Source organism: Lonchura striata, chromosome 35, assembly GCF_050655825.1.
Source record: "Lonchura striata isolate lonStrDom1 chromosome 35, ASM5065582v1, whole genome shotgun sequence".
Taxonomy (NCBI): Eukaryota; Metazoa; Chordata; class Aves; order Passeriformes; family Estrildidae; genus Lonchura; species Lonchura striata.
In genome coordinates, this window is record NC_140737.1 from 8,958,856 (window position 1) to 8,984,100 (window position 25,245).

The 25,245-nt window shown below is 49.4% G+C and overlaps 2 protein-coding genes across 2 annotated transcripts in view; one reads left to right on the top strand and one right to left on the bottom strand.

The window, feature by feature from the left end:
- The window catches only part of LOC144246964 (uncharacterized), a 712,254-nt gene extending 688,989 nt beyond the window's left edge, over positions 1-23,265 (top strand). The window contains exon 8 of the mRNA XM_085565238.1: positions 22,797-23,265. Within this exon, the coding sequence (XP_085421364.1) occupies positions 22,797-23,265 (469 nt within the window). The remainder of the gene's footprint in view (positions 1-22,796) is intronic.
- LOC144248444 (uncharacterized) overlaps positions 5,775-25,245 on the bottom strand; it is a 58,633-nt gene continuing 39,162 nt past the window's right edge. The window contains 1 exon segment of the mRNA XM_085565247.1: positions 5,775-6,370. Within this exon segment, the coding sequence (XP_085421373.1) occupies positions 5,892-6,370 (479 nt within the window). The 3' untranslated portion in view covers positions 5,775-5,891.

Genomic DNA, 25,245 nt, shown 5'->3' on the forward strand with positions numbered 1-25,245 from the left:
AACTGCATGAGGAGGTACTTGGATTCAGTGTCAGCTAGAGATTGCATATAACAATGTATTAACTAAAAAATCAAAATGGGACCTAAAAAATGGTTTCTCACTCCCTGTGTAAATTAAAGTAATTTATTTCAACTACACTAATGGAATCTGCCTAACCAACCACAAAGGATTTGAAAGCTTAAATCAAATTATTCCCAGAGGCTTGTCTTGTTAAGGTGTTCTGAATGTTAATGAGCCCTGGGGCACTGAATTCCTGAACTGAAGAGCTGAAGGCTGAAGAAGCCTCTGGAGCAGTAAAATTCAGCAGCAGCCTCCAAGTTGCTGAGGATGTCAGCAGCCCCCACTGAGGCCATCCCTGCCCAGAGACCCTGGGGGAATGGGCAGACAAGGAGAGCGTCCCTGGGGCTGGGGCAGCAGAACTCAGAGGCACCAGCAGCTCCTGGTGGGAAATGGAGTGTGGGATGGGGCTGTGAAAGCCCTGCCTGGGCTGTGCCAAGCAGGACACACAAGCCCTGACCCCCATCCACTAAAAAACTCTCTCGAGGAGACATTTAAATGGAGTGACAATAATTTGTGTCCTCTGAGTTGGATGCACTGGAGCAATACTATCAAGATTTTCTCAGGAGCTCAAAACAAACACCAAAGCAGCCTTTACTGGCAACTTTAGGAAATCAGAGAAACTTTGGCAAAAGTTTTAAAATTATATTCAGTGTACAAAAGATAGTTTTCAATGCATTAACTTGGCTCTTTCAACTTCAAAATCTCTAAGCCTGTTCAATTCTAAGTTAATCAACATCTGCAAGAGGACTGAAATAGAACAAGATAGACAGAGAAAGACAAAAAAGATACAGAGAAGCACACACACAGCTACCAACTCCTGGATTCCAGCAATGTTCAGATGGAAATTCCAAAAGGAGGTAGGGTGAAGACATGTGTTTGCCTTGTGGTCAGCCTTAAATACCCCTTGGTGTTCCTGGGCCTTCCCCCAGGTGGGACTTGGGGTCATTTGGTCACTCAGGAGCTGGGCTGGGGCTCCAGAGGTGGCTGTGCAGCATTGCCTGTGCTGTTCCAGGGACTGGCAGACACTGCTGGGCTGGGATAGAGGCTCTGGGAGGATTGGGGTTCCAGGGCAGGGCAAGGGTGGACCTGCCCTTTCCTCCCTCACACATGAAATTTTTCCAGCCAACAATCACCTCCAGTCTGTCACAATCTGCACTTGGAGGTGAAATTCCAATTCTGGCCATGACCACCTGCAGGAGAGGGACAGTTCTTTTCCATAGGAAGTAAAGCATAGAGCCCCAGTGCATAGGAAGTCAGGTGAGAGCCTCATTAGGCTAAGGCCAGCCAGACTTGGCAGCAATAGCAGATTTTGTCTGGGGGCAGCCTTTGGATATAGGGAATTTTGGAGACAGAATCCAAATTTTGCCCATGGGCACCTGGAGAAGCAGGACAGTTCTTCCCCATAGGAGGGAAAGCATGGAGCCTTCCCCAGTCTTTCGTGGACAGGTAAGCAGTGACCCTTATGAAATGACTGCCAGCCTGTTTTTTTCCTGGCAATATTCCCATAGTAACAATCCCTGGATATAAGAAAATAGAGATGAAATCTGAATTCTGGCCATGGATGCCTGGAGGAGAAGGGCAGTTCTTCTCCATTGGAAGGAAAGCCCCGAGCCCCAGTGCTTCAATAGCAGATGAGAAGAGACCTTCAAAATGCCAAGATCACCTTTTAGGCAGCCCCTGGAGGCCAAACCAGCTAGATCTGTTCCGTGTTCCCTTGGTTCCATGGGACCCTCAAGTGTCACAATGGTCTCCATGGTTCCTTGAGGCCCCACAATGTCACGGGACTCCTCTGTTCCATGAGGCCCACAATGTCACAATGGACCTTTGGACCCTGGGGGTTTGTGGTGTCACAATGGTCTCCTTTGGCTCCACAGGGTCACAATGGAACACTGATGACACGAGGTCCTGCTGTGTCACACTGGACCTTTGGTTCCCTGCAGCCCTGCAGTGCCACAAAGGCCTCTTGGTTTCACGAGGCCCCACAGTGTCACAATGGTCCTCTTGGTTCTGTGGGGACCCCCAGGGTCACAATGGTCTCACTGGTGCCATGAGGCATCACAGTGTCACAATGCTTTCCTTATTCCATGGGGCCTCATAGTGTCCCAATGGTCTCCATGATCCCATGAGTTGCCTCAGTGTCACAATGGTCTCCTTGGTTCCATGGTGCTCCACAGTGTCACAACGGCCCCTTGGTTCCATGAGGCTGTGAAGTCTCTTAATAGTGTCTCCATGACTCCATGAGGCCTTCCAGTGTCACAATGGACCTTTGGCTCCCTGGGGTCTCACCATGTCACAATGGCCCCTTGGTTCCATGATACCCCAAAGTGTCATAATAATCTCCACAGTTCCATGAGGCCCAGTGGTGTCACAATGGACCCTTGGTTTGATGGGGCCTCTCAGTGTCACAATGATCCCGACATTCCCTAGAGTGTCACAATGGCCCCTTGGTTCCATGGTGCCCCACAGTGTCACGATGGTCCCTTGGTCTCACAGGCCCCACAGTGTCACAATGGCCCCTTGGTTCCATGGTGCCCCACAGTGTCACGATGGTCCCTTGGTCTCACAGGCCCCACAGTGTCACAATGGTCCCTTGGTTCCATGGTTCCTGTGCTGGTGCATTCCCCCCTCCCCTTCTCAGGCCGCCCTGCCAGATGAGAAATGCTCGCTGGGCCTCGGCCTTGGCCAGCAGCCCCTGGGCTCAGCTCCTCTGGAGCTCAGCACAAACACGCTCTGCTCCAGGCACTGCTGCTGCCCAGCCAGCTCCTGGCTGCTTTAGGAGCAGCCCTGGGAACTGTTTGTGTTCCCTCGGTGGCACAACATCCCTGTTCTCACACTGCCAAAGAAAGCTGCTGATGCCAAGTGCGGCCAGGATGAAACATGGCTGGGACTGCAGCCCCTCTCTTGGGGCCCTACAAACAGCGCTCCAAAAGGAGCCCTTGGAGCTCTCCTGGGCCAGCGACTCCCTCTGAGTGGGGCCTCTCCGAGCCGGGAACTCTCCCGTTTGCTGCACTCGGGGATCCCCAACAACGAGGGAGCCTGGGCCGATCCCCCCACTCCTCCAGGCTCAACCCTTTCCTGCTGGGGAGATGCCAAAGCATCCCCAGGGAGCATTTCCCTTTGCTCAGGGGAATTTCTCACAGGTGCCTTGCACTGACTCTCTGTGTCTGTGTGCACACAGGAGTGCCTGTGCTGGGGAAATGTGGCAGGAATGCTGCTCCCTGAGGGGTCTGACTGCCTTGGATAGCAGAGCCAGTCAGGCCTGTAGGTAAGGCTAAATCACGAGGTCTAAGCTAAGTTAAACGCTGCTAAGAGTTGTTCTTTTGCTAAGTTCATATGTTTAATATAAGTTATATGTTAAGTTAAATATTGTTAAATGTTATTCCTGTTTTAAATTGCATAGTTATAGGTTATAAGTTAGGTTAAATACTGTTAAGCTCTGTTCTTTTGCTAAATTGTTAAGTTTAATGTAGAAATTAAGGTAAAGGTATAAGGTAACTCCTATTAGGTTTTAGGTCTGTTAAGGTTTTGGGCCATATTCCTTTTATCCTTGCCCTCATTTTTTTTGTGTCACACACACAGGGACAGTTCTCAGTTCATTTCTGGTTTGATTGCCTGGATTTTGTTTGGTTTTGTTGTTGCTTTGTTTCCTTGCTGTGCCTGAAGTGTCCAGTCAGGAGCAGAGTGACTCTTGCCAAGGAACTTTGTGCTGCTGTCACTTTAATATTAAATCTGGTTTTTGCTGGGGATTTTTTCAGCACTCTCAAACCCTCATTGGTTACAGGGTGAAGGAGCCCTGGCCCAGGCTCTGGCCCTGGGGGACACGGGGACACTGCCGGGGGGTCCCTGTCCCCCTGTCCCACCCCCACAGCCTTGGCCCCCGTCCCCGTGTCAGGCTCTGGGGTCGATCTCGTGGAACATCCTCTGGGGGAGGCTGCGGCGCCAGGGGCGGGGGGACTTGGGGGGACAGGGGACCCCGCTGTGCACGAGCAGCGTTGGACTTCTCTGGGGGAACTGGGAGGGGGCTAGGGCAGAGTGACCTCCCCGGTGACCTCACACAGCCTCTCAGATGTCACATAGCCATCTCTGTGATGTCACACAGCCCAATCTGTAATGTCATACAGGCCCTGTGATGCTGGGCAGTTCCGGCGCCATCCCAGCAGTGGCCTCTCCCTCCTGCCCCGTCCCTCAGCCAGTGCCACCCTTGGGGCTCTGGGCTATGGCTTCTTCTCCCTGGGCATCCCCTGCTGCCCGCCCAGGTTTTCCCGAGGAGCTGCTGCCCCTGAGCCAGAGGCTCTGCTCTGCTGCCCTGGATACCCCGGGGCTCCCAAAGCACCCCACGGCCAGGCCGGGCCCAGAGTGTCACAATGTCCCCTTGGATCCATCAGGCCCCGCAGTGTCACAATGCTCCCTGCGCTCTCTGAGGCCCCACATCACCCAGCCCAGGCCATTGCTGTGGTTCCAGTCCCTCCCAGTATGATCCCAGTGATTCCCAGTCTCTCTCAGTATATCCCACTTGATCCCAGCATGCTCCCAGTCACACCCACTTCCTCCAAGTTGCTTCCAGCATAATTCCAGTTGCCCAGAACCACTTCTAGCCACCCTCAGTGCAGTACCAGTTGCTCCCAGTATATCCCAGTTGCACCGACCATGGTCCAAACTGCCCTCAGAATGTTCCTGGTCACTCCCAGTATGATCCCAGTCCCCCTCAGTGTTGTTCCAGTTCCACCCAGTATGTTCCCAGTTGCACCTAGTCACCCCTAGTACAGTCCCGCTCACTGCCAGTATGACCTCAGTGGCCCCCATTACAGACACAGTCACTCGCAGTTGCCCTCACTTGCCCCCAAAATGGTCCCAGCTGTTCCCAGTGTTGTCCCCTCCAGTATGGTGCCAGACACTTCCAGTATATTCCAATTGCCCCCAGCATGCTCGATCCCAGTCACCCCAGAGTCCCCAGTATGGTTCCAGTTGCCCCCAGGATGACCTCACTCATTCCCAGTATATCCCAGTTACCTCCAGCAGGCCCCCAAACCCCCTCCCAGCACCACAAATGGCCCCAAGAGCCACAACAGCCTCTCTCAGTTCCACCAGGAGTCCCTAAAACCCCTCCCAGCCCTCCATGGAGCTGAGCGGGAAAGGTTGGTGGACAGGAACATCCCCAGCAAGGGTCAGCTAGGACACTTCAGCAGCAATTTGGGCATTTTGTGGGGAACACTTGGACTGGGCAGACGCAGGCCAGGGACTGGGACAGACAGCCGGAATTCCTGGAGAACAGATGAGGTTAGATGGACCCGTTCTGCTGGAACAACTACAAGAGCATGGCCATGTCCCTTGGCTTGGATGGTCCCAGAACACCCAAATCCTCCCCTTAACCTCAAATTCACATTCAAATCCCAGTAAAATGATTCAGCTTTAGATCTCTTTACTTGATTTCTTTATTTTTACCCCAATTCTAGGTGTTTTGATGGGATAAACAAGGAGATTATTCAGGTGGGAAAAGATCTCCATGATCATCCATTATTGCTTGATGCCACCAGAAGAAAAAGTGACACAGCAGGTAAGAATTTCTTGGGCTTTAAAGTCAAAGAAACAGCTCTTCCCAATTAATTTTCAATGTTGATCAGAGTCCCGATGGATTTTCCTGGTCTGTGTTCATCCAAGTGTCTATGGGCATCCAGGAGGATTTGAAGACCACTTTCCAGGTGTCTTCTCATCAGAGATCACAAGGAATGTGGGTCACCAGGGCTCTGACCAACATGGGTCTTCTAAAGGGGGATGGAGTGGGAGTAGCGCATGAAGCTCTTCCTGCAGTCAGGGCAGTCACAGGGCTTCCCTTACCTGTGCCTAAGTTGGTGTCGAGTCAAGTGAAAGCTCCTGGAGAAGCTCTTCCCACACAGGGGACACTCATAGGGCCTCTGCCTGGTGTGGATGTGCCGGTGCCGGACAAGGTGGGAGTTTTGCTTGAAGCCCCTCCTGCAGTCAGGGCAGCGGAAGGGCCTCTCCCCGTTGTGAATCCGCTGGTGCTTGCAGAGAGCAGAGCTCCACCTAAACCTCTTATGACACTCGGGACACTCATAGGGCCTCTCCCCAGTGTGGATGCGTTGGTGGATGATGAGTTCTGAGCTCCAGCCGAAGCCCTTCCCACACTCCCCACACTTGTAGGGCCATTCCCCAGTGTGGATCATCTGGTGGCGGATCAGGTGGGATTTCCGCCTGAAGCTCTTCCCACACTCCGAGCACTTGTACGGCTTCTCCCCATCATGAAGCTGCTCATGGACCACCAGCTCTGAGCTCTGGCTGAAGCTCTGCCCACCTTCCTGACACTGGGTGTGTCTTTCCTCCTCAGATGACCTTGGGCTGGTTTTGCAGCCCCTCCTCCTGCGGGATCTCTGGGGCTTTTCCTCCCCGTTGGGTTCCTGTGCCGTGGAGCCAGTCAAAATGGCCTCTTCCATGAGGTTCTGATGCGGGGATTTGTCCTTCCTGGTCTTTATCTGCAGCTCCTGCTCTGGGGGAGGAAGGACAAGGAGAGGATGGGATTTGCCAGAGGGAAGGGCAGGGAGATCCCCCGAATTCATCCCCATCAGGAGGACACTGGTAGCGGGGCTGTCCTGCAGCTGGGGGCCAGGCTGGGCTGGGAGATGGAACAGGAGAGAGGGGGAAAGGGGCACTGACTTCCTCCTCACCTGCTTGGGGGTCCTGAGGCATCTTCCTCTTCCTCACAACCTTCTCCATGTGGCGAACGTTTGGGTATGGGAAATCCTGTTTTGGGAGGAAAACAAGTGATGAGCACAGAGAGTTTTGTACTGGCTTCAAAGCAAACCTGGGAGAGAGTCTAAGCCAGAAGGACAATTTAATAGGAAAATTAAGATCAAAGCTATGATACAGAAAGACTGGTTTAAACTCACAGAGTCAGGATATAACCTGATAATCAGGGTGGTGGTAGCAGGCTGATGAAATGGTGGCTGCAGTCCGGCTGGAGTGATGAACGTGATTCTGTCAAAGCAGTGATCCTGTAGAAGGGTCTGGTCTTCCTCTGAAGGTCCAGTGGTGTTTATGGAGCTCTTGTCCTCTGGGAATCCAGTAGGCAAGGTGATCGTGGTGTTGCAAGGGTGAGATTATATCCAGGCAGGAATGCTTGGTTCCTCCCCCTGGGCGGAGCATCCCACAATGGGATGATGGAATTTTATCAGTGCTGCAGTGACACTCAATGGCTCATTAAGAGAAGATGGCCCCTGGAGGACGTTATCAGGGCTGAGCCATGGAAGAGATAAAGAACACTGCCCACCTGTTGATAACAGTTTATGGAGATGGTGACTGAAAACACTTTTGGTTACATCTGACATTTTAACCTGAAACAGTGAGGCAATCCCTGCTCGGGGTGGGGGGTGAACACCACCCCCCTTACCCAAACTGGCTCCGGTGTAAAACCCCCACCCTGGGAAGGCCACGCACACAGGGGACAATGTCACACTTGCCCCGCACCAGGGGAGATCTCTGTTCCTGTCAGTCCCTTGCTCTCTCCCCTTTTCTCTTTCTTTCCATCTCTCTCTCTACCTCACATTTACTGTTGTTATAAACGAGCACAATAGGCTGTCAAATCCAATTAAAAGGATTTATTAATAGCGGAAAGCGAAAGCAAACCAGCGCGCGCTGGGCGGCAGTCGTTTCAACTACCGCGCCTAGTTCCCCGTTTCCCCCCCACTTATTGGGTTGTCTCTTCTGGATGTGTGACGTTCTGGTGACGCTCTGGTGTCTCTTCTGCGCAGGCGCACTCTGTTGTTAGGTGGTCGTTCTCTGCCTCTTGGTGGCGCCAGTGGTCTTCTTTAAGGTTGTTTCTGCGACCTGGAAATTCCCTCAAAAACAAGAAATGTTATCTCTAGGCACGTTTACATGTTTTGCTAAGTCTGTAACGGAACTGTCCTTGAAACATATCTATTCGCTTAGGTGTTTGGGTGCCTAGCAGCAGCTTTCTCAAAACAGTTTTAACTCCCTAAAAAGTTTGTAACGAAGTCGTCCTTGAGAGATAGTCACTGGAATGCCTGGCAAAATGAGAACATGTTCAGACAAGTAAAAACTCTAATTAAAACTCTATTCTGTGAATATGAGAGACTCTATATTATGAACAAAAAGGCCTTATTTTCTTAACAATATCCCCCCTTTTTATTTTAACCTCCTTTTTGTTCATTAAAGCGCTCTAACTCCCTTTTGCTCAATTCTAAATACTCTTCAGTCTCTACTTCGCTAAGTGGCTCATACTTTGGCCTTACTATCATTAAATGTGCAGCTTCTAACCTATTTTTCACTAGTGTAATAAGTTTGCTAAGAATGCATGGCCCAAAAGTAAGTATTAGAATTAGTAAAATTACTGGTCCTGCAAGGGTGGATAATAGAGTGGTTAGCCAGGGAGAATAGGTGAACCAGGATTCATACCAACTCTGCTGGGATTCTCTTTCTCTTTTTCGTTGTTCTATTTGTTTGCGTAACTCAGCCATCGTGTCTTTTACAATACCTGTGTGATCTACATAAGCGCAACATTCTTCTTGCAAAGCAACACATAGTCCCCCTTGCTGTAAGAATAACAAATCTAATCCCCTTCGGTTTTGGAGGACTACCTCAGAAAGGGATTTTATTGATTTAACTAGTTCACTTATGGCTTTATCTATTCTACTCAGATCTTCATCTACAGATGTGCGCAGAGCTTTCATACCTTGGGTTTGACTTACTAGGGAGGCGACCCCTGTTCCTACTCCTGCTCCTCCTATGCTGAGCAAGATTGCTACCGTTAGTGCTGTAAGTGGTTCCCTTTTAACCAGGTAGTGTTCAGGGGTCTTTTGATGTTCTACCACGTATTCTTTTGGGTGGTATACGATTCTGGGGATTATTAGAACTTGAATGCAGAAGTCTGAATTATTAAAGGCTCTTACCGATAGGCAGGGTGTAACTCCAAGTTGTTGACATACCCATTTAGTATTGACTGCTGGCATAAGCCAATCAAAAGGCTTGTCTGTTCTGCTAATGCTCATTGTTGTGTTGCAGAGGTGTCGCATATCTGCTGGAACTTCTCCTACACATCTTCCTTGCCCACTAACCTGGGACAAGGTAATGCCTGGAACATTATCTCCTTCTTTTTTCCAGAGACACTCTTTTGGATTTGTACCATTTATTTCCCTTGCCTCAGATGTAATCCCAATAGCTTCATAAAAGGGTGGATTTATCATATAGCAAAGCCAACATCCTTTAGTTAGGTTAGGATGGGTATGATTCAAAACTCCAAAGGTAGCTTGCATGATTTTCTATAAAGTTGTATACCTCTGCACTAATAACTGAGGTTCTTGATTACTTTTGTTTATAACATTATCTCTGGTTTTATTATTCTCTTTTAGGTCATTGCTTATTACTGGATTTGGGCCTATAGGGCTAGGGTCATGTGGCGCTACTTCCTTTTTTATTTGAATCAGATTTCCCGGATCATGTCCTTCTATCCAATGCCTAACCCCCCATGTTTTGCCTATTAACCATCCAGAATCGCTTGGTTGAGTGACATTTAGGTAAAGAAAGGTGCAGTTCCCAAGTAAGTTTTTCCCAGTCCAAGGCCACTCTCGTGGTCGTTTACATCCTGCTGGTCCATGTCCTACTTTTAAATATTTGTCTAATCCCCCACCCGGAGCCCACGCTGATGCTATTGTTTCACAGCCCCAATAGGCACAGTAATAATGTTTGGGGTAATTACAGTATTGCTTCCCTGGGTTTGAAGCGGGGCACATATAGAAGCTTGTTAAGTTTAACAGTCGCCCGCATTTTAAATTCCGAGTTAGATCACAGATCCCAACTTTGAAGCTTGGTGCTCCAGGTCCCGTTATTGTTTGTAAAATATGACGGGTATCGTGATCCTCCCATCTGCTTAAGGTCCATTTAAAGGGTTCATGTATATTAACTGTAGCACTCTGAAGGGGAAACCATACAAACATAAAAACCCATAGGATTGAGTGATACGCACTGCAGGGGAGGATGTTACTTATCATGCTCAGTTTTACATTCCCATTTTCCCCCATTCCGTTGTCACCATTCTCATACTCATGATGATTTACGTTCTCTTTCAAGGTTTGGGAGGGCCCCTCATCCCCACTATCTACCTCTCTGTCTCGCCTGTCAACTTGGTTGCTACAAGTTACAGGGCAAGCCATCTTCCCGACAGCAGAGATATTCTTCAGGGGTGGGATCGTTCCCTCTTTCCCACTTTGATCTCCGGGAGATCCAATTTTTCGTATTCAACTGTGGAGTGTCGCACCTGAGCCTTTTGACTAATTTGCGACACTTGACCTGGACTATATCCGTGAGGAACGGACCCAGGGGTTCATTGGAATGGTAACAGTGGAATTCAGGGTTTATTCCCTTTATGAAAACCTCCCACCACTCAGGGGATCCTTTAGTCAATTCCCGGGTGGCAACCTTGTAATTTAGTACTTCAGATGTCAATTTGCGCTGCTCCAGCCAGCAGCGTTGACATACACTTCTTGGAGCTCTCCCCTTTCTGCAGTGAGCCTACCACAATCCTTTACAGATTTTGCAGGAAAAACAGGCAAAAGGGTAACAATGACAATCTAACCAGCTACACCTTACTCTAATACTTTGATGTTCAGCGTGGCCCTCCCCTTCCCAAGGTCTCTGTTCTTTTTCAAGTCGAATGAACCGATAGAAGGGCTGCTGGGCTGAATCCTCTAGACGTTTACAGTATCCTGGGGGCTTTGTTTCCCCAACTAGTTGTACTTGCAGTCCCCAGTTATCTCCAACCCAAATGTCTCTAGAGCTGATAGAGTTCATGAAAATTATTTGTAAGTCCTTTTTACTGTTAGCTTTAAATCCCCCGGCTTCCCGTCAATTTTCCAGCTCGTTTCTTTGGAAGCTGTATGAAATCGAGTTGGATCCACTGGCCCCTTTATTCTGCTAGCATGAGTCCATCCCTTCTCTGCTGTGCGGACTGCGGAGTCAGTGGTGATTAAAACCAGGTATGGTCCGTCCCACTTTGGGGTGATTGAATCTTCCTTCCAGCTCCGGATGAGGACCCAGTCGCCGGGTTGTACCTGGTGTAACACAAGATCTAGGGGTGGTCTTTGGGCCCACATCCCTTTTTCCCATAACTGTTTTTTATATTTCATTAAAATGGTTAAGTATTTATTAATACTTTGATCAGTAATGTTAGGATTGGTTTGAACTTTTTCTAGGGAATAGGGCATCCCATACAGCATTTCAAATGGGGACAGTCCTATATCAGCTCGTGGCTGAGTTCGAACATTTAATAATGCCAACGGCAAACATTTTATCCAGGATAATTTAGTTTCTAGTACTAATTTGGTGAGTTGTTTCTTAATTTCCCCATTCATTCTTTCTACCCTTCCCGAACTCTGTGGATGCCAGGGAGTATGTTGTTCCCATTTTATGCCCAGAGCTTCTGCTAGCATCTGTGTTATTTTTGAAGTGAAATGGGGGCCTTTATCAGAGTCTATCGTTTCTGGGACCCCATATCTAGGTATTATTTCTTCCAGCAAGGCTTTTGTTACTGTCCGAGCTGTTTCTCTGGCAGTGGGGATTACTTCTACATAATGTGTTAAATGATCCACTATAACCAAAAGATATTTTAGTCTCCCTATCTTGGGGAGCTCAGTAAAGTCTACTTGCAGATTTGAAAAGGGCCTCTTTGCCACTGGCCTCCCGCCCAGGGGTAGTTTCCTTAGGTTTCTCCTGTTTACCCGTAGACAGGTTGGACAACTCCTAGTAATCCCTTTTGCTAAGTCATGTAGGCCCACCGTCATATAATGGGTGGCAAAGTGATCCACCAGTCCTTGAGCGCCCCAGTGTGTTCTCTGGTGTAATTTACTGAGCATCCGCTGGGCTATGGCTCTAGGTAAAACCTCCCTCCCATCCTTTAACAGCCATTTCCCTGATTCCTCTTTTATTCCTAATTTTGTAAGCTTCTCCTGTTCTTCTATTGTAAATATAAGCTTATCCTGGGTAGTCGACTCAGGGTCCTTTGGGGTATCCACAAGGTCCTTCCTAATTCCCTCACTTAAAGTTAATGTTTTAATAATTGCAGCTTTCTTTGCCTCATAGTCTGCCGCATTGTTACCCCTACTCCGGTAATCCATTCCCCGTTGATGCCCTTTTAAATGGACCACCGCTATCCTGGTAGGGCCTCTCAAAGCCCTCAGGAGGGCTACTATTAGTTTCTGATGGATTAAGTCCTTTCCCTGTGAATTCACGAGGCCTCTCTCTTCCCATAACTTCCCAAAAGTGTGCACCACCCCGTATCCATATTTAGAATCTGTATAGATGGTCCCCTCTTTTCCTTTTAATAGTTCTAAGGCTCTTAGGATAGCGTATATCTCACAGGCTTGGGCTGACCATGTTTTGTCTAGGGGTCCAGATTCAATTACCTTTAAATCAGGCCCCCCCACTATGGCATATCCTGATCTCCTTTGACCCTCAACTACTCTGGATGATCCATCAACAAACAATTTTTCCCCAGTCTCTAATTCCTCTTCCTCCAGGTCAGGTCTAATTTTGGTTTGTTCTTCTATAGTAATTACACAGTCATATATCAGTGACTCAGTTTCGGGCTCTCCGAAGAGGAAGGAGGCTGGATTTTGCAATGAAGTGGTTTCTGAAGTGAAATTAGGGGTTTCTAATAGAATCCCCTCATATTTTAGGAGCCTGGCATCAGAGATCCATTTGTCTGCTTTTTGCTGCATCACACTCCGTATGTTATGTGGAATTAACACTTTCAGAGTGGTATTAAAGGTGATCTTCCTTGCTTCTTCTACTAACTCCGCACAGCCTGCAATTATTTGTAAACAGCCCGGCCATCCCCTGCTTACAGGGTCTAAAATTTTAGACAGATATGCAATAGGTTTCTTTTTCCCCGCCCAGTCCTGGGTAAGTACTCCATAAGTTACTCCATCTGTGATATTAACAAATAAAAAGAAGGGCCTCTTTAAATCTGGGAGGCTTAGGACTGGAGCATGGACCAGAGTTTCTTTTAATTCTTGGAATTTAGATTTTTCCTCCTCTGTCCACTTGAGGTGCCCATCTTGGGTAAGTTTTTGATACAGAAATCTTGCCTTCCCGCTATAGTTCTCAATCCACTGCCTACAATATCCTGTAAGTCCTAATACCTGACGAATTTGTCGCTTATTTTGCGGTAGAGGCAGAGATAGGATTGCTTGTACTCTATCTGGATCAATTCTCTTTTCTCCCTTTTTCAAATAATGTCCCAGGTACCTAACTTCCTCTTCCACAAATTGTAGTTTTGCTTTAGAGACTTTTAATCCTTTCAGTCCCAGGAAATTCAATAGCTTGATACTTTCCTTCCGGACTTTGTCTTCTTCTTTACCTGCTATTAACAAATCATCCACATACTGAACTAGCTTTACCTCTGGGTCTGTTTTATAGTCTTGCAAAATTTGTTCCAGGGCTTGCCCGAATAAATTGGGTGATTCCGTAAAGCCCTGAGGAAGTACCGCCCACCTGAGTTGCTGTCGCCTCCCCGTGTCAGGGTCCTCCCATTCAAAGGCAAAATAATCTCGACTGGATTCGTCCAGAGGGCAGGCCCAAAAGGCATCCTTCAGGTCTATTACACTATACCATTCGTTCTCAGGTCCCAGTTTGCTCAAAAGAGTATAGGGATTTGCCACTACTGGGAATCGGGCCACGGTTCGCTTATTAATTTCCCTAAGGTCGTGCACCAGCCGATAGGATCCATCTGCCTTTTTTACCGGGAGTATAGGGGTGTTAAAAGGCGACATACAAGGTTCTAGCAGTCCTTGGTTTAACAGCCTTTCAACCTCAGGTTTTAACCCTCTCCTCCCTTCTAGTGAAATTGGATACTGTTTTATTCTTACCGGGATTTCAGGATTTCTGATTTTTACTGTAAATGGGGTTATATTTAATTTGCCCACAGTCCCTGGATTATACCACACTTCGGGGTTTATTTTCTCTTCATCTTCTAAACGGAGGGAACAAAGTCTGATCTTTAATTCCTTCTCTACCACCTCAATTTGAACTCCCAATTCAACAATCAAGTCTCTCCCTAACAAATTGTAATCTGCTTCAGGAACTAATAGGAAGTCACCCATCCCCACTTTAGTTCCCGATTCTACCACCACCCCTTTAATAATTTGTACTTCAAAAGGTTCCCCCTTAGCCCCTATTACCGTGGCTGTCTGTTTTGACAAATTACAGCCCTGAGGCAGAAATTGAATAGTAGATCTTTCTGCCCCTGTATCGACCAAGAAATCTATTTCCTGGCCCTGGGGACCCACCTTCAATTTTATCAAGGGCTCTTTTTGATGTTTCCTGGTCCCCATAAAATAGAGCCCCTGACTCCCCTATTCGATTTTGAACTCCTCCTCGTCCCTTAGCCTCCTCCTGCACTCCCTCTTGAAATGTCCCTTCTTACCGCAATAATAACACACCCTTTCTCCTACCTTTCCCTTGTCACCCCCCCCATTCCGAGTGACTCTCTTTTGTTCTTCCTCCACCCGCCTGCTTTCCCTCACTGCAGCAACCATAATTTTCACCTGTCTCTTCTGACTTTCATCCTCTCTGTGGACATAAACCTTCTGCGCCTCTCGCAATAATTCTGCTAAATCCCTGTCCTGCCAATCATCCATTTTCTGTATCTTCCTCCTAATATCATCCCAGGATTTAGAGACAAACTGGACTTTAAGAATTGCCTGTCCCATTGGGTTATTCGGGTCTAACCCCGAGTACAGCTGAAAACTTTTCCTTAACCTCTCTAACCATTCAGTGGGGGTTTCATCCTTCTTTTGTCTGTCGTTAAATGCTTTATTTATATTCTGGCCCCTAGGAACGGACTCTCTTATGCCATCAATTAATATGGTCCGAAAGTCCTGCATGTTAGCTCTATGGGCCGCATCCTGGTTATTCCAATTAGGATTCTGGAGAGGCCATTTGGTGTCGGCTGGTTGCTGGGCATGTGCGGGTAGGGCATCCCAGGCCCGCATTCCAGCAATTCTTATCATGTTCTTTTCCTCGGCCGTGAATAAAATGTTAAGTATGGATTGTAATTCCTCCCAAGTGTATATATTAGGACCTAAAAATTGATCCACCCGCTCTGCCACGCCCAGGGGGTCTTCTAGCAAATTTCCCATCTCCTTTTTAAAGTCTCTAACATCCCCCGAACTTAAGGGCACCGAAATAAATCCAATCCCCGGCTGTGGTCCCCCCATCGGCATTTCCCTTAAAGGAAATAGTTTGCCTTGCGTCTTACTTCGGGTAAGAGGACCACGCGAGCCTGAGGGTTGATCAGAGTCCGAGTCTGATTCTTCCTCATCCGATTGTGGAGGAGGAGGGGGTGCATTTGGCGCAGGGGGAATGTAGGGCGGGGGTGCAATAATTACTTCTTCCGCTCGCCCCTTCTTTTTCTTTCCTCCTGAAACCCCCGAGAGTTTAAACACGAGCACCTCCGGCTTTTCTGTCCAGACTCGGGCATAGGCACTCTCCTCAGGGTTAGAAGGTTGTTTAGCGTGTACCCAACCATTCAACAGTTGCTTTACCCAGTCCTCTGAGGACCCAAAGATGGGCCAAAACACACCTTTAGAAATCTCTTGTCCTCCCCATACTTCTATGCAATAGTGTATCATCTTTGCCTTATCCTTCACAGGTGCCCCTGGAAAGTGCTCCCAATTTGTCAGCATAAACCCTAAGGGACTCTCCTTAGGAATTGGGGGAAGTTTTACCCCCACCGGGGAGGGGGATTTATCCTTGCTCTTCCCCTGCCCCATGTCCTCCGGAGTACCTTCAATCACTCACGACAGCACAATCGCTTCCCCTGGTTCGTGGCCCAGGCCCTCGCGGGCTCTGGAAAACGCACTACTAAGGGTCCACACTCGCTTGGAGAATCCGGCTGCCGGTTCTCCTCTCATACACACACACACTCGCCGTACTCCGGGATCCCGAACCCCGCCCGAACGGATCCCCTTTATACTTACGCGTCCTGCGTCTTCGTCCGGACTTTTGTGCACAAAAATTACGGGGTACCCTGGGCCCGCTTCCCTTTCTTTGCTTTCGCTCTCTAGGCTTTTAGGTTCGTCGGTCGGGATGAGGGTAAAAACCCCGGTCTGAGTCCGCTCAAAGGAGCGGAATCGTGGAGCCCCTCTCAGAGAGAGGTTCCCCAGATCCCGATCCGAGTCACGGCACCAAATTGTTATAAACGAGCACAATAGGCTGTCAAATCCAATTAAAAGGATTTATTAATAGCAGAAAGCGAAAGCAAACCAGCGCGTGCTGGGCGGCAGTCGTTTCAACTACCGCGCCTAGTTCCCCGTTTCCCCCCCACTTATTGGGTTGTCTCTTCCGGATGTGTGACGTTCTGGTGACGCTCTGGTGTCTCTTCTGCGCAGGCGCACCCTGTTGTTAGGTGGTCGTTCTCTGCCTCTTGGTGGCGCCAGTGGTCTTCTTTAAGGTTGTTTCTGCGACCTGGAAATTCCCTCAAAAACAAGAAATGTTATCTCTAGGCACGTTTACATGTTTTGCTAAGTCTGTAACGGAACTGTCCTTGAAACATATCTATTCGCTTAGGTGTTTGGGTGCCTAGCAGCAGCTTTCTCAAAACAGTTTTAACTCCCTAAAAAGTTTGTAACGAAGTCGTCCTTGAGAGATAGTCACTGGAATGCCTGGCAAAATGAGAACATGTTCAGACAAGTAAAAACTCTAATTAAAACTCTATTCTGTGAATATGAGAGACTCTATATTATGAACAAAAAGGCCTTATTTTCTTAACACTGTCAATAAAATCCACTTTGGATTTGGTCTCCTTAGCAGCTTAATTGCAGCAGAGGCATCTCTCCAACAATTTTGTTAACCAGATTGTGACATTATTTTTGCACAGTGAGTTCAGGGCACTGTTGTCTGACCCCAAGCGTGTTTGACAGCAGCGTGGTTCCCTCCTCTGAGAAGGTTTTGCCTCTTTCTGGAGGATCTCTTGGAATCTTGGATGCATCTTTCTCTGAGCAACTTATGGAAGAACTTATGAGGAAAATGGCTGTTGTAGGTGGCCAGTGTAAAGATAATATTTTCTTGTCCTTCCCTGCAAAGTTTGTTAAAATCACTGAAAGAAAGGTAACAAATGATACCAGCAAGACTGACAAGTCCTGCAAGAAGCCCAGCTCTAACTAAATTCCTGAATAACTCCTGAATTCACAGGTTTGGAGGTTTTGTCGAAATATGAGAATCAATATCTTTTTCCTCCCTGTCACCTTTGTCATAGCTACACAGCGCAGTCCCTTCCTTTTAATAATCTGTATTGGGCCAAATTTTCACTTTTCTTTTATTTGAACCTGCCAGCAGCTGAGCTGGAGCTGCATGGGAACTGATGAAACTTGGAATTGCCACAGAATCGCTTCTATTCTTGGTTTATTAATGTTTGGGATTTGTTTGCATTTTCATCACAAGTGACTTGTGGGAAAATGAAATATTCATCAAAGTATTTTATGCAGAGTTATGTTTGATTTCTGCAAGTTTATTTTGTCTGGTTCCCAGGGGATATTCAAGGGGTCTCTGTCCCCTCACCCTGGGGGATGCTCAGGGGGTCTCCATCCCTCTGACCTCTGGGAAAGTTTGTGCAGGGCTGGGGACCAGGGGCTCTGTGTCCCTCTCACCGCTGAGGGTGCTCGGGGCTGGGGGGGCTCTCCGACCTTCTCATCCTTGGGGAGGCCGGGGGGTCTCTGTCCCTCTCAGCCCTGGTGTGACCCCACCCAAACATCATTGGGGTCAGAGGGACAGAGACACCCCCAAACCCCCAGAAGGGCTGAACCTGGGATTTGGTTTGGGGCTGAGGATTTAGGAAAGGGCTGGAATTGGGTCTGGGGTTGGAGTTGGGGCTGAGATTTGGATTAGAGCTGGGATTGGGGTTAAGGCAAAACATGGGATTGGCTTTAGGGCTGAGGCTGGGATTGGGTCTGGGCCTAGATAAGTTTGGCACTGGGCTGAGATTAAATACGGAACTCTGAGTGTGTCTAACCGTGGAGTGAGATTGAGACCAGGATCAGGGTCAGGTTTGGGACTGAGCACACACAGAGTGGGACAGGGGGGATGTCACTGCAGGATGTCCCTGGCATCGTCCCAGCCCTCCTCAGGCACCTCCAAACATGGGGGGCAGCTGGGTGCTCCAAGATCCAGGTGCTCCCATGCAGCCCCCCAATACCAGGTGAACATTCCCTAAGGGCTGCCCTGAATGTGATCCTTGGGACTCTGGGATCAGCCCTCACATCCCTGTGGGAGCAGCTGCAAACATGATGAGAGATTTTTCCCCTCCTCTTTCTTGTGGAAGGGTGAAGCCCAGCTGTCCTTTTCTGCTGCTGCCTCCTTCTCTCCTCAGCTGAGGATGTCAAACTCCCCAGGAGTAGGAAAATCCCCATTCCCTGTTTCCTGTGGCTGCAGCCTGGAGCATCCGCTCAGAATGAAGAACTTTCTGACAGCCCTGCTGAATGACACCAGGAGGAGGTTGGTGAAAAAGTGAGGAAATTGTGTTTTGATTGGAAATACAAGATACAAAATTATTTCTTTTCATCCCATTCATTTTCAGTCCATGGCATTTCTGTTTTCAGAGTGCTACCTTCTCAGCTGATTGTGTTTGTGTCCTCCTTTCTCTCCTGCATTCCTTCACCTGCTCTGTTTCTCTCTCAGTATCTCTCTTGACCCAGGGCAGCTCTTACAAAAGACCCTGCCCTGATTTCATTCCCAATCCATGAGCTACAACAACCATGGGTGAAGTTATGAAGGCTGGCAGTGAAATGTCACTGTAGGATCTTGCTCCACTTGGCTTTTGGGTCCTTGTTAAGAGCTTTTCCTTCAAGGGCAGGAACATATTTCCCTGGCTGGGAACTGGAATTCCAGCCCCTGGGAGTGTGTGACATGGATCCCATAGGGGCATTCCTGAGGCTCTCAGGGTGCTGCTCCTGCTGTGCCTCCCAAGGAGCTGTGCAGGGCAGGGGACAAGGTGCAGCAGCTGTGTGAGCTCCCAGAGCACACAGCAAAGGTGGATTTGCTGGGCATTTTCTGGCACATTCACAGCTGGAAGCAGAGGGAAGAAGGAAAGGGAAGCGAGTCCCTGACAGAATCCCGGAACTATTGGGGTAGGAAGGGACCCTGCCTGCAGGTCCCAATCCCGTGAGGGAGTGTCAAGATCCGTTTGGAGGAGCAGGGTGTCATGGTGTTTCATTTACTAATCCTCAAAATGCAAAAAGGCAAACAGCAAGGGACCATCACTTTAATCACAACAAATGCACCTTTATTATAGAGTGCCAACAGCAAATGCAATGGAGGGGACAGAAAGGAAATAAAGGATAGAAAGAAAAGGAGGGGAAAGGGGATTATAGGTACCAAGGCAGACAAAATCCTCTCTGGTCCAGACAATGACAATCTATTTTCTTGTGTCAGGGAGAATCTCAAAATCTTGGTAATCTCAGGGGTCTTTCATGGTCCTCTGTCTAAGTGGGGGAAACAGGCAAAAGAAAATGAAAGTCTATTGAAGTCATTGAGGGGGAACAGGTAGAATGAAGAATAAGTCTATTGAAGTCACCAAGGAGGAACAGGTCATGTTTTCAGCTGTGAAAGAGAGACATTGTCTTCTTAGTCCATCAACCACACCTGGGAAACATCTCACATTGATCAGGCCAGCCCTCCTCCCTGTGGTGGTGGTCTCAGTCTCAGTCCTTGGGAGGGGCTTCGATCTCTGTCTGTCACAGTGGTCACGAGAGAGATGAGGGGTCTTCCAAGAGAGATCACCAGAGTTACCCCAAAGTTCATTTGGCCAAGAGGTGGGAAAATCCGTGGGTTCAGCAGGTATCATGAAGCCGGTGTGAGCGCGTAGAACAAGCCACTCCTTGCCAGGTCCTTGCCAGGCCCTGCTCGAAGCAGTGGTCTGTGGTGGTACAGCAAATACACCTGCAAAAATAATCATCCATCTCTCCAAGCTGGATCTCCAATCAGGGTCTCCAGGATCTCAGTCTCTGCCATTGCGGCAAACATGAGGCAAAAATGAGGGGAACTTGGGACCGTCTCTTACACAGGGTGCTGATGTCCTTTGAAGGGGAACGATCCCCACATGCGTCCAGCGCTGCAATAAACATACCATCTCTGCAACTCCTTACAGGATTTGTGGGGATTGATTTTCTATCTGCGTTTCAGCAGCAGAGCTAGCAGACTAAACAGCACATTTTACCTATGTTAGCAAGCTGCTAATACTTCAAAACAGCACATTTCACCTAAATCCAAATGGATTTCTACCCCGTTAAATTTAACCTGTAAAATACCCTGTTTCAACGCCCAAGCACATCTTGGCTGAGAGGGACAGAGCACTCCCCTGGCACAGGGGTGAGAATGATGGAGACCCCCTGGGGAATGGCTTGGGGTGACGGGGAGAGAGACACCTCCTCAGGAATGGCCTGGGGTAACAGGGATAGGGACAGGGACAGCCCCTGCGGAATAGCCTGGGGTGAAAGAGATGGAGACAACCCCTCAGGGGAATGCCCTGGGGTAACAGGACCAGGGACACCCCTGGGGAATGGCCTGGAGTGACAGGGAAAGGGACAACCCATCCAAGCCCCTCCCAAGCATCCCCCAGGGTGAGAAGCACAGAGACCACTCGAGCATCCCCTGGGGACCAGATTAAACAAACTTGCCAGAAATCAAACTTAACCCTACAAAAAATGCCTTGAGGAATATTTGCTCTTCCCACAAGTCACTTGTGATGAAAATGCAAACAAATCCCAAACATTAATAAACTGACAATAGAAGCAATTCAGTGGCAATTTCAAATTTCACCACTTCCGGCACAACTCCAGCTCAGCTGCTGGCAGGTTGTGATAAAAGTGGACATTTAGCCCAATGCAGGTTATTAAAAGGGAAGGAAAGCTCAGTGTAGCTGTCACAAAGGAGACAGGTAGCAAGAGAAAATGATTCTCACATTTGGCAAAGCCCCAGAGCTTGTGTATTCAGGAGTTATTTGGCATTTAGCTACCTTAGCAGGACTTCTTGTGGGACGTTAGTAACCTTTTGTTCCTCACTGCGTGGTGAATGATCCTTGCCAGTCTTGCTGGTATGATTTTATCCCTTTCTTCCAGTGATTTTAACAGACTTTTCAAAGAAGGAAAACAAAATATTTTCTCTACACTGGCCACCCACAAGAGCCATTTTCCTCATAAATTCTCCCAAAAGTCGCTCAGAGAAAGATGCATCCAAGTTTCCAAGAGATCCTCCAGAAAGAGGCAAAACCTTCTCAGAGGAGGGAACCACGCTGCTGTCAAACACGCTTGGGGTCAGACAACAGTGCCCTGAACTCACTGTGCAAAAATAATGTCACAATCTGGTTAACAAAATTGTTGGAGAGATGCCTCTGCCGCAATTAAGCTGCTAAGGAGACCAAATCCAAAGTGGATTTTATTGACAGTAAATGTGAGGTAGAGAGAGAGATGGAAAGAAAGAGAAAAGGGGAGAGAGCAAGGGACTGACAGGAACAGAGATCTCCCCTGGGACAGGGCAAGTGTGACATTGTCCCCTGTGTGCATGGCCTTCCCAGGGTGGGGGTTTTACACCGGAGCCAGTTTGGATAAGGGGGGTGGTGTTCACCCCCCACCCCGAGCAGGGATTGCCTCACTGTTCCAGGTTACAGTGTCAGATGTAACCAAAAGTGTTTTCAGTCCCCATCTCCATAAACTGTTATCAACAGGTGGGGCAGTGTTCTTTATCTCTTCCAAGGCTCAGCCCTGATAACGCCCTCCAGGGGCCATCTTCTCTTAATGAGCCATTGAGTGTCACTGCAGCACTGATAAAATTCCATCATCCCATTGTGGGATGCTCCGCCCAGGGGGAGGAACCAAGCATTCCTGCCTGGATATAATCTCACCCTTGCAACACCACGATCACCTTGCCTGCTGCATTCCCAGAGGACAAGAGCTCCATAAGCACCACTGGACCTTCAGAGGAAGACCAGACCCTTCTACAGGATCACTGCTTTGACAGAATCACGTTCATCACTCCAGCCGGACTGCAGCCACCATTTCATCAGCCTGCTACCACCACCCTGATTATCAGGGTGTCAGGTTATATCCTGACTCTGTGAGTTTAAACCAGTCTTTCTGTATCATAGCTTGGATCTTAATTTTCCTATTAAATTGTCCTTCTGGCTTACACTCTCTCCCAGGTTTGCTTTGAAACCAGTACAAAACTCACTGTGCTCATCCCTTGTTTTCCTTTCAAAACAGGATTTCCCATCTCCAAATATCTTCCAGATGGAGGAGGAGACTGCGAGGAAGAGGAAGATGCCCTGGGATGCCCAGGCAGGTGAGGAGGAAGTCAGTGCCCCTTTCCCCCTCTCTCCTGCTCCATCTCCCAGCCCAGCCTGGCCCCCAGCTGCAGGACAGCCCCGCTGCCGGTGTCCTCCTGCTGGGGACGCATTCGGGGGATCTCCCTGCCCTTCCCTCTGGCAAATCCCATCCTCTCCTTGTCCTTCCTCCCCCAGAGCAGGAGCTGCAGATGGAGACCAGGAAGGACAAATCCCCGCATCAGAACCTCATGGAAGAGGCCATTTTGACTGGCTCCACGGCACAGGAACCCAACGGGGAGGAAAAGCCCCAGAGATCCCGCAGGAGGAGGGGCTGCAAAACCAGCCCAAGGTCATCTGAGGAGGAAAGACACACCCAGTGTCAGGAAGGTGGGCAGAGCTTCAGCCAGAGCTCAGAGCTGGTGGTCCATGAGCAGCTTCATGATGGGGAGAAGCCGTACAAGTGCTCGGAGTGTGGGAAGAGCTTCAGGCGGAAATCCCACCTGATCCGCCACCAGATGATCCACACTGGGGAATGGCCCTACAAGTGTGGGGAGTGTGGGAAGGGCTTCGGCTGGAGCTCAGAACTCATCATCCACCAACGCATCCACACTGGGGAGAGGCCCTATGAGTGTCCCGAGTGTCATAAGAGGTTTAGGTGGAGCTCTGCTCTCTGCAAGCACCAGCGGATTCACAACGGGGAGAGGCCTTTCCGCTGCCCCGACTGCAGGAAGGGCTTCAAGCAAAACTCCCACCTTGTCCGGCACCGGCACATCCACACCAGGCAGAGGCCCTATGAATGTCCCCAGTGTGGGAAGAGCTTCTCCAGGAGCTTTCACTTGACTCGACACCAACTTAGGCACAGGTAAGGGAAGCCCTGTGACTGCCCTGACTGCAGGAAGAGCTTCATGCGCTACTCCCACTCCATCCCCCTTTAGAAGACCCATGTTGGTCAGAGCCCTGGTGACCCACATTCCTTGTGATCTCTGATGAGAAGACACCTGGAAAGTGGTCTTCAAATCCTCCTGGATGCCCATAGACACTTGGATGAACACAGACCAGGAAAATCCATCGGGACTCTGATCAACATTGAAAATTAATTGGGAAGAGCTGTTTCTTTGACTTTAAAGCCCAAGAAATTCTTACCTGCTGTGTCACTTTTTCTTCTGGTGGCATCAAGCAATAATGGATGATCATGGAGATCTTTTCCCACCTGAATAATCTCCTTGTTTATCCCATCAAAACACCTAGAATTGGGGTAAAAATAAAGAAATCAAGTAAAGAGATCTAAAGCTGAATCATTTTACTGGGATTTGAATGTGAATTTGAGGTTAAGGGGAGGATTTGGGTGTTCTGGGACCATCCAAGCCAAGGGACATGGCCATGCTCTTGTAGTTGTTCCAGCAGAACGGGTCCATCTAACCTCATCTGTTCTCCAGGAATTCCGGCTGTCTGTCCCAGTCCCTGGCCTGCGTCTGCCCAGTCCAAGTGTTCCCCACAAAATGCCCAAATTGCTGCTGAAGTGTCCTAGCTGACCCTTGCTGGGGATGTTCCTGTCCACCAACCTTTCCCGCTCAGCTCCATGGAGGGCTGGGAGGGGTTTTAGGGACTCCTGGTGGAACTGAGAGAGGCTGTTGTGGCTCTTGGGGCCATTTGTGGTGCTGGGAGGGGGTTTGGGGGCCTGCTGGAGGTAACTGGGATATACTGGGAATGAGTGAGGTCATCCTGGGGGCAACTGGAACCATACTGGGGACTCTGGGGTGACTGGGATCGAGCATGCTGGGGGCAATTGGAATATACTGGAAGTGTCTGGCACCATACTGGAGGGGACAACACTGGGAACAGCTGGGACCATTTTGGGGGCAAGTGAGGGCAACTGCGAGTGACTGTGTCTGTAATGGGGGCCACTGAGGTCATACTGGCAGTGAGCGGGACTGTACTAGGGGTGACTAGGTGCAACTGGGAACATACTGGGTGGAACTGGAACAACACCGAGGGGGACTGGGATCATACTGGGAGTGACCAGGAACATTCTGAGGGCAGTTTGGACCATGGTCGGTGCAACTGGGATGTACTGGGAGCAACTAGTACTGCACTGAGGGTGGCTAGAAGTGGTTCTGGGCAACTGGAATTATGCTGGAAGCAACTGGGAGGAAGTGGGAGTGACTGGGAGCATGCTGGGATCAAGTGGGATACACTGAGAGAGACTGGGAATCACTGGGATCATACTGGGAGGGACTGGAACCACAGCAATGGCCTGGCCTGGGTGATGTGGGGCCTCAGAGAGCGCAGGGAGCATTGTGACACTGTGGGGCCTGATGGACCCAAGGGGACATTGTGACACTCCGGGCTCGGCCTGGCCGTGGGGTGCTTTGGGAGCCCCGGGGTACCCAGGGCAGCAGAGCAGAGCCTCTGGCTCAGGGGCAGCAGCTCCTCGGGAAAACCTGGGCGGGCAGTAGGGGATGCCCAGGGAGAAGAAGCCATAGCCCAGAGCCCCAAGGGTGGCACTGGCTGAGGGACGGGGCAGGAGGGAGAGGCCACTGCTGGGATGGCGCCGGAACTGCCCAGCATCACAGGGCCTGTATGACATTACAGATTGGGCTGTGTGACATCACAGAGATGGCTATGTGACATCTGAGAGGCTGTGTGAGGTCACCGGGGAGGTCACTCTGCCCTAGCCCCCTCCCAGTTCCCCCAGAGAAGTCCAACGCTGCTCGTGCACAGCGGGGTCCCCTGTCCCCCCAAGTCCCCCTGCCCCTGGTGCCGCAGCCTCCCCCAGAGGATGTTCCACGAGATCGACCCCAGAGCCTGACACGGGGACGGGGGCTGGAGCCATGGGGGGTGGGACA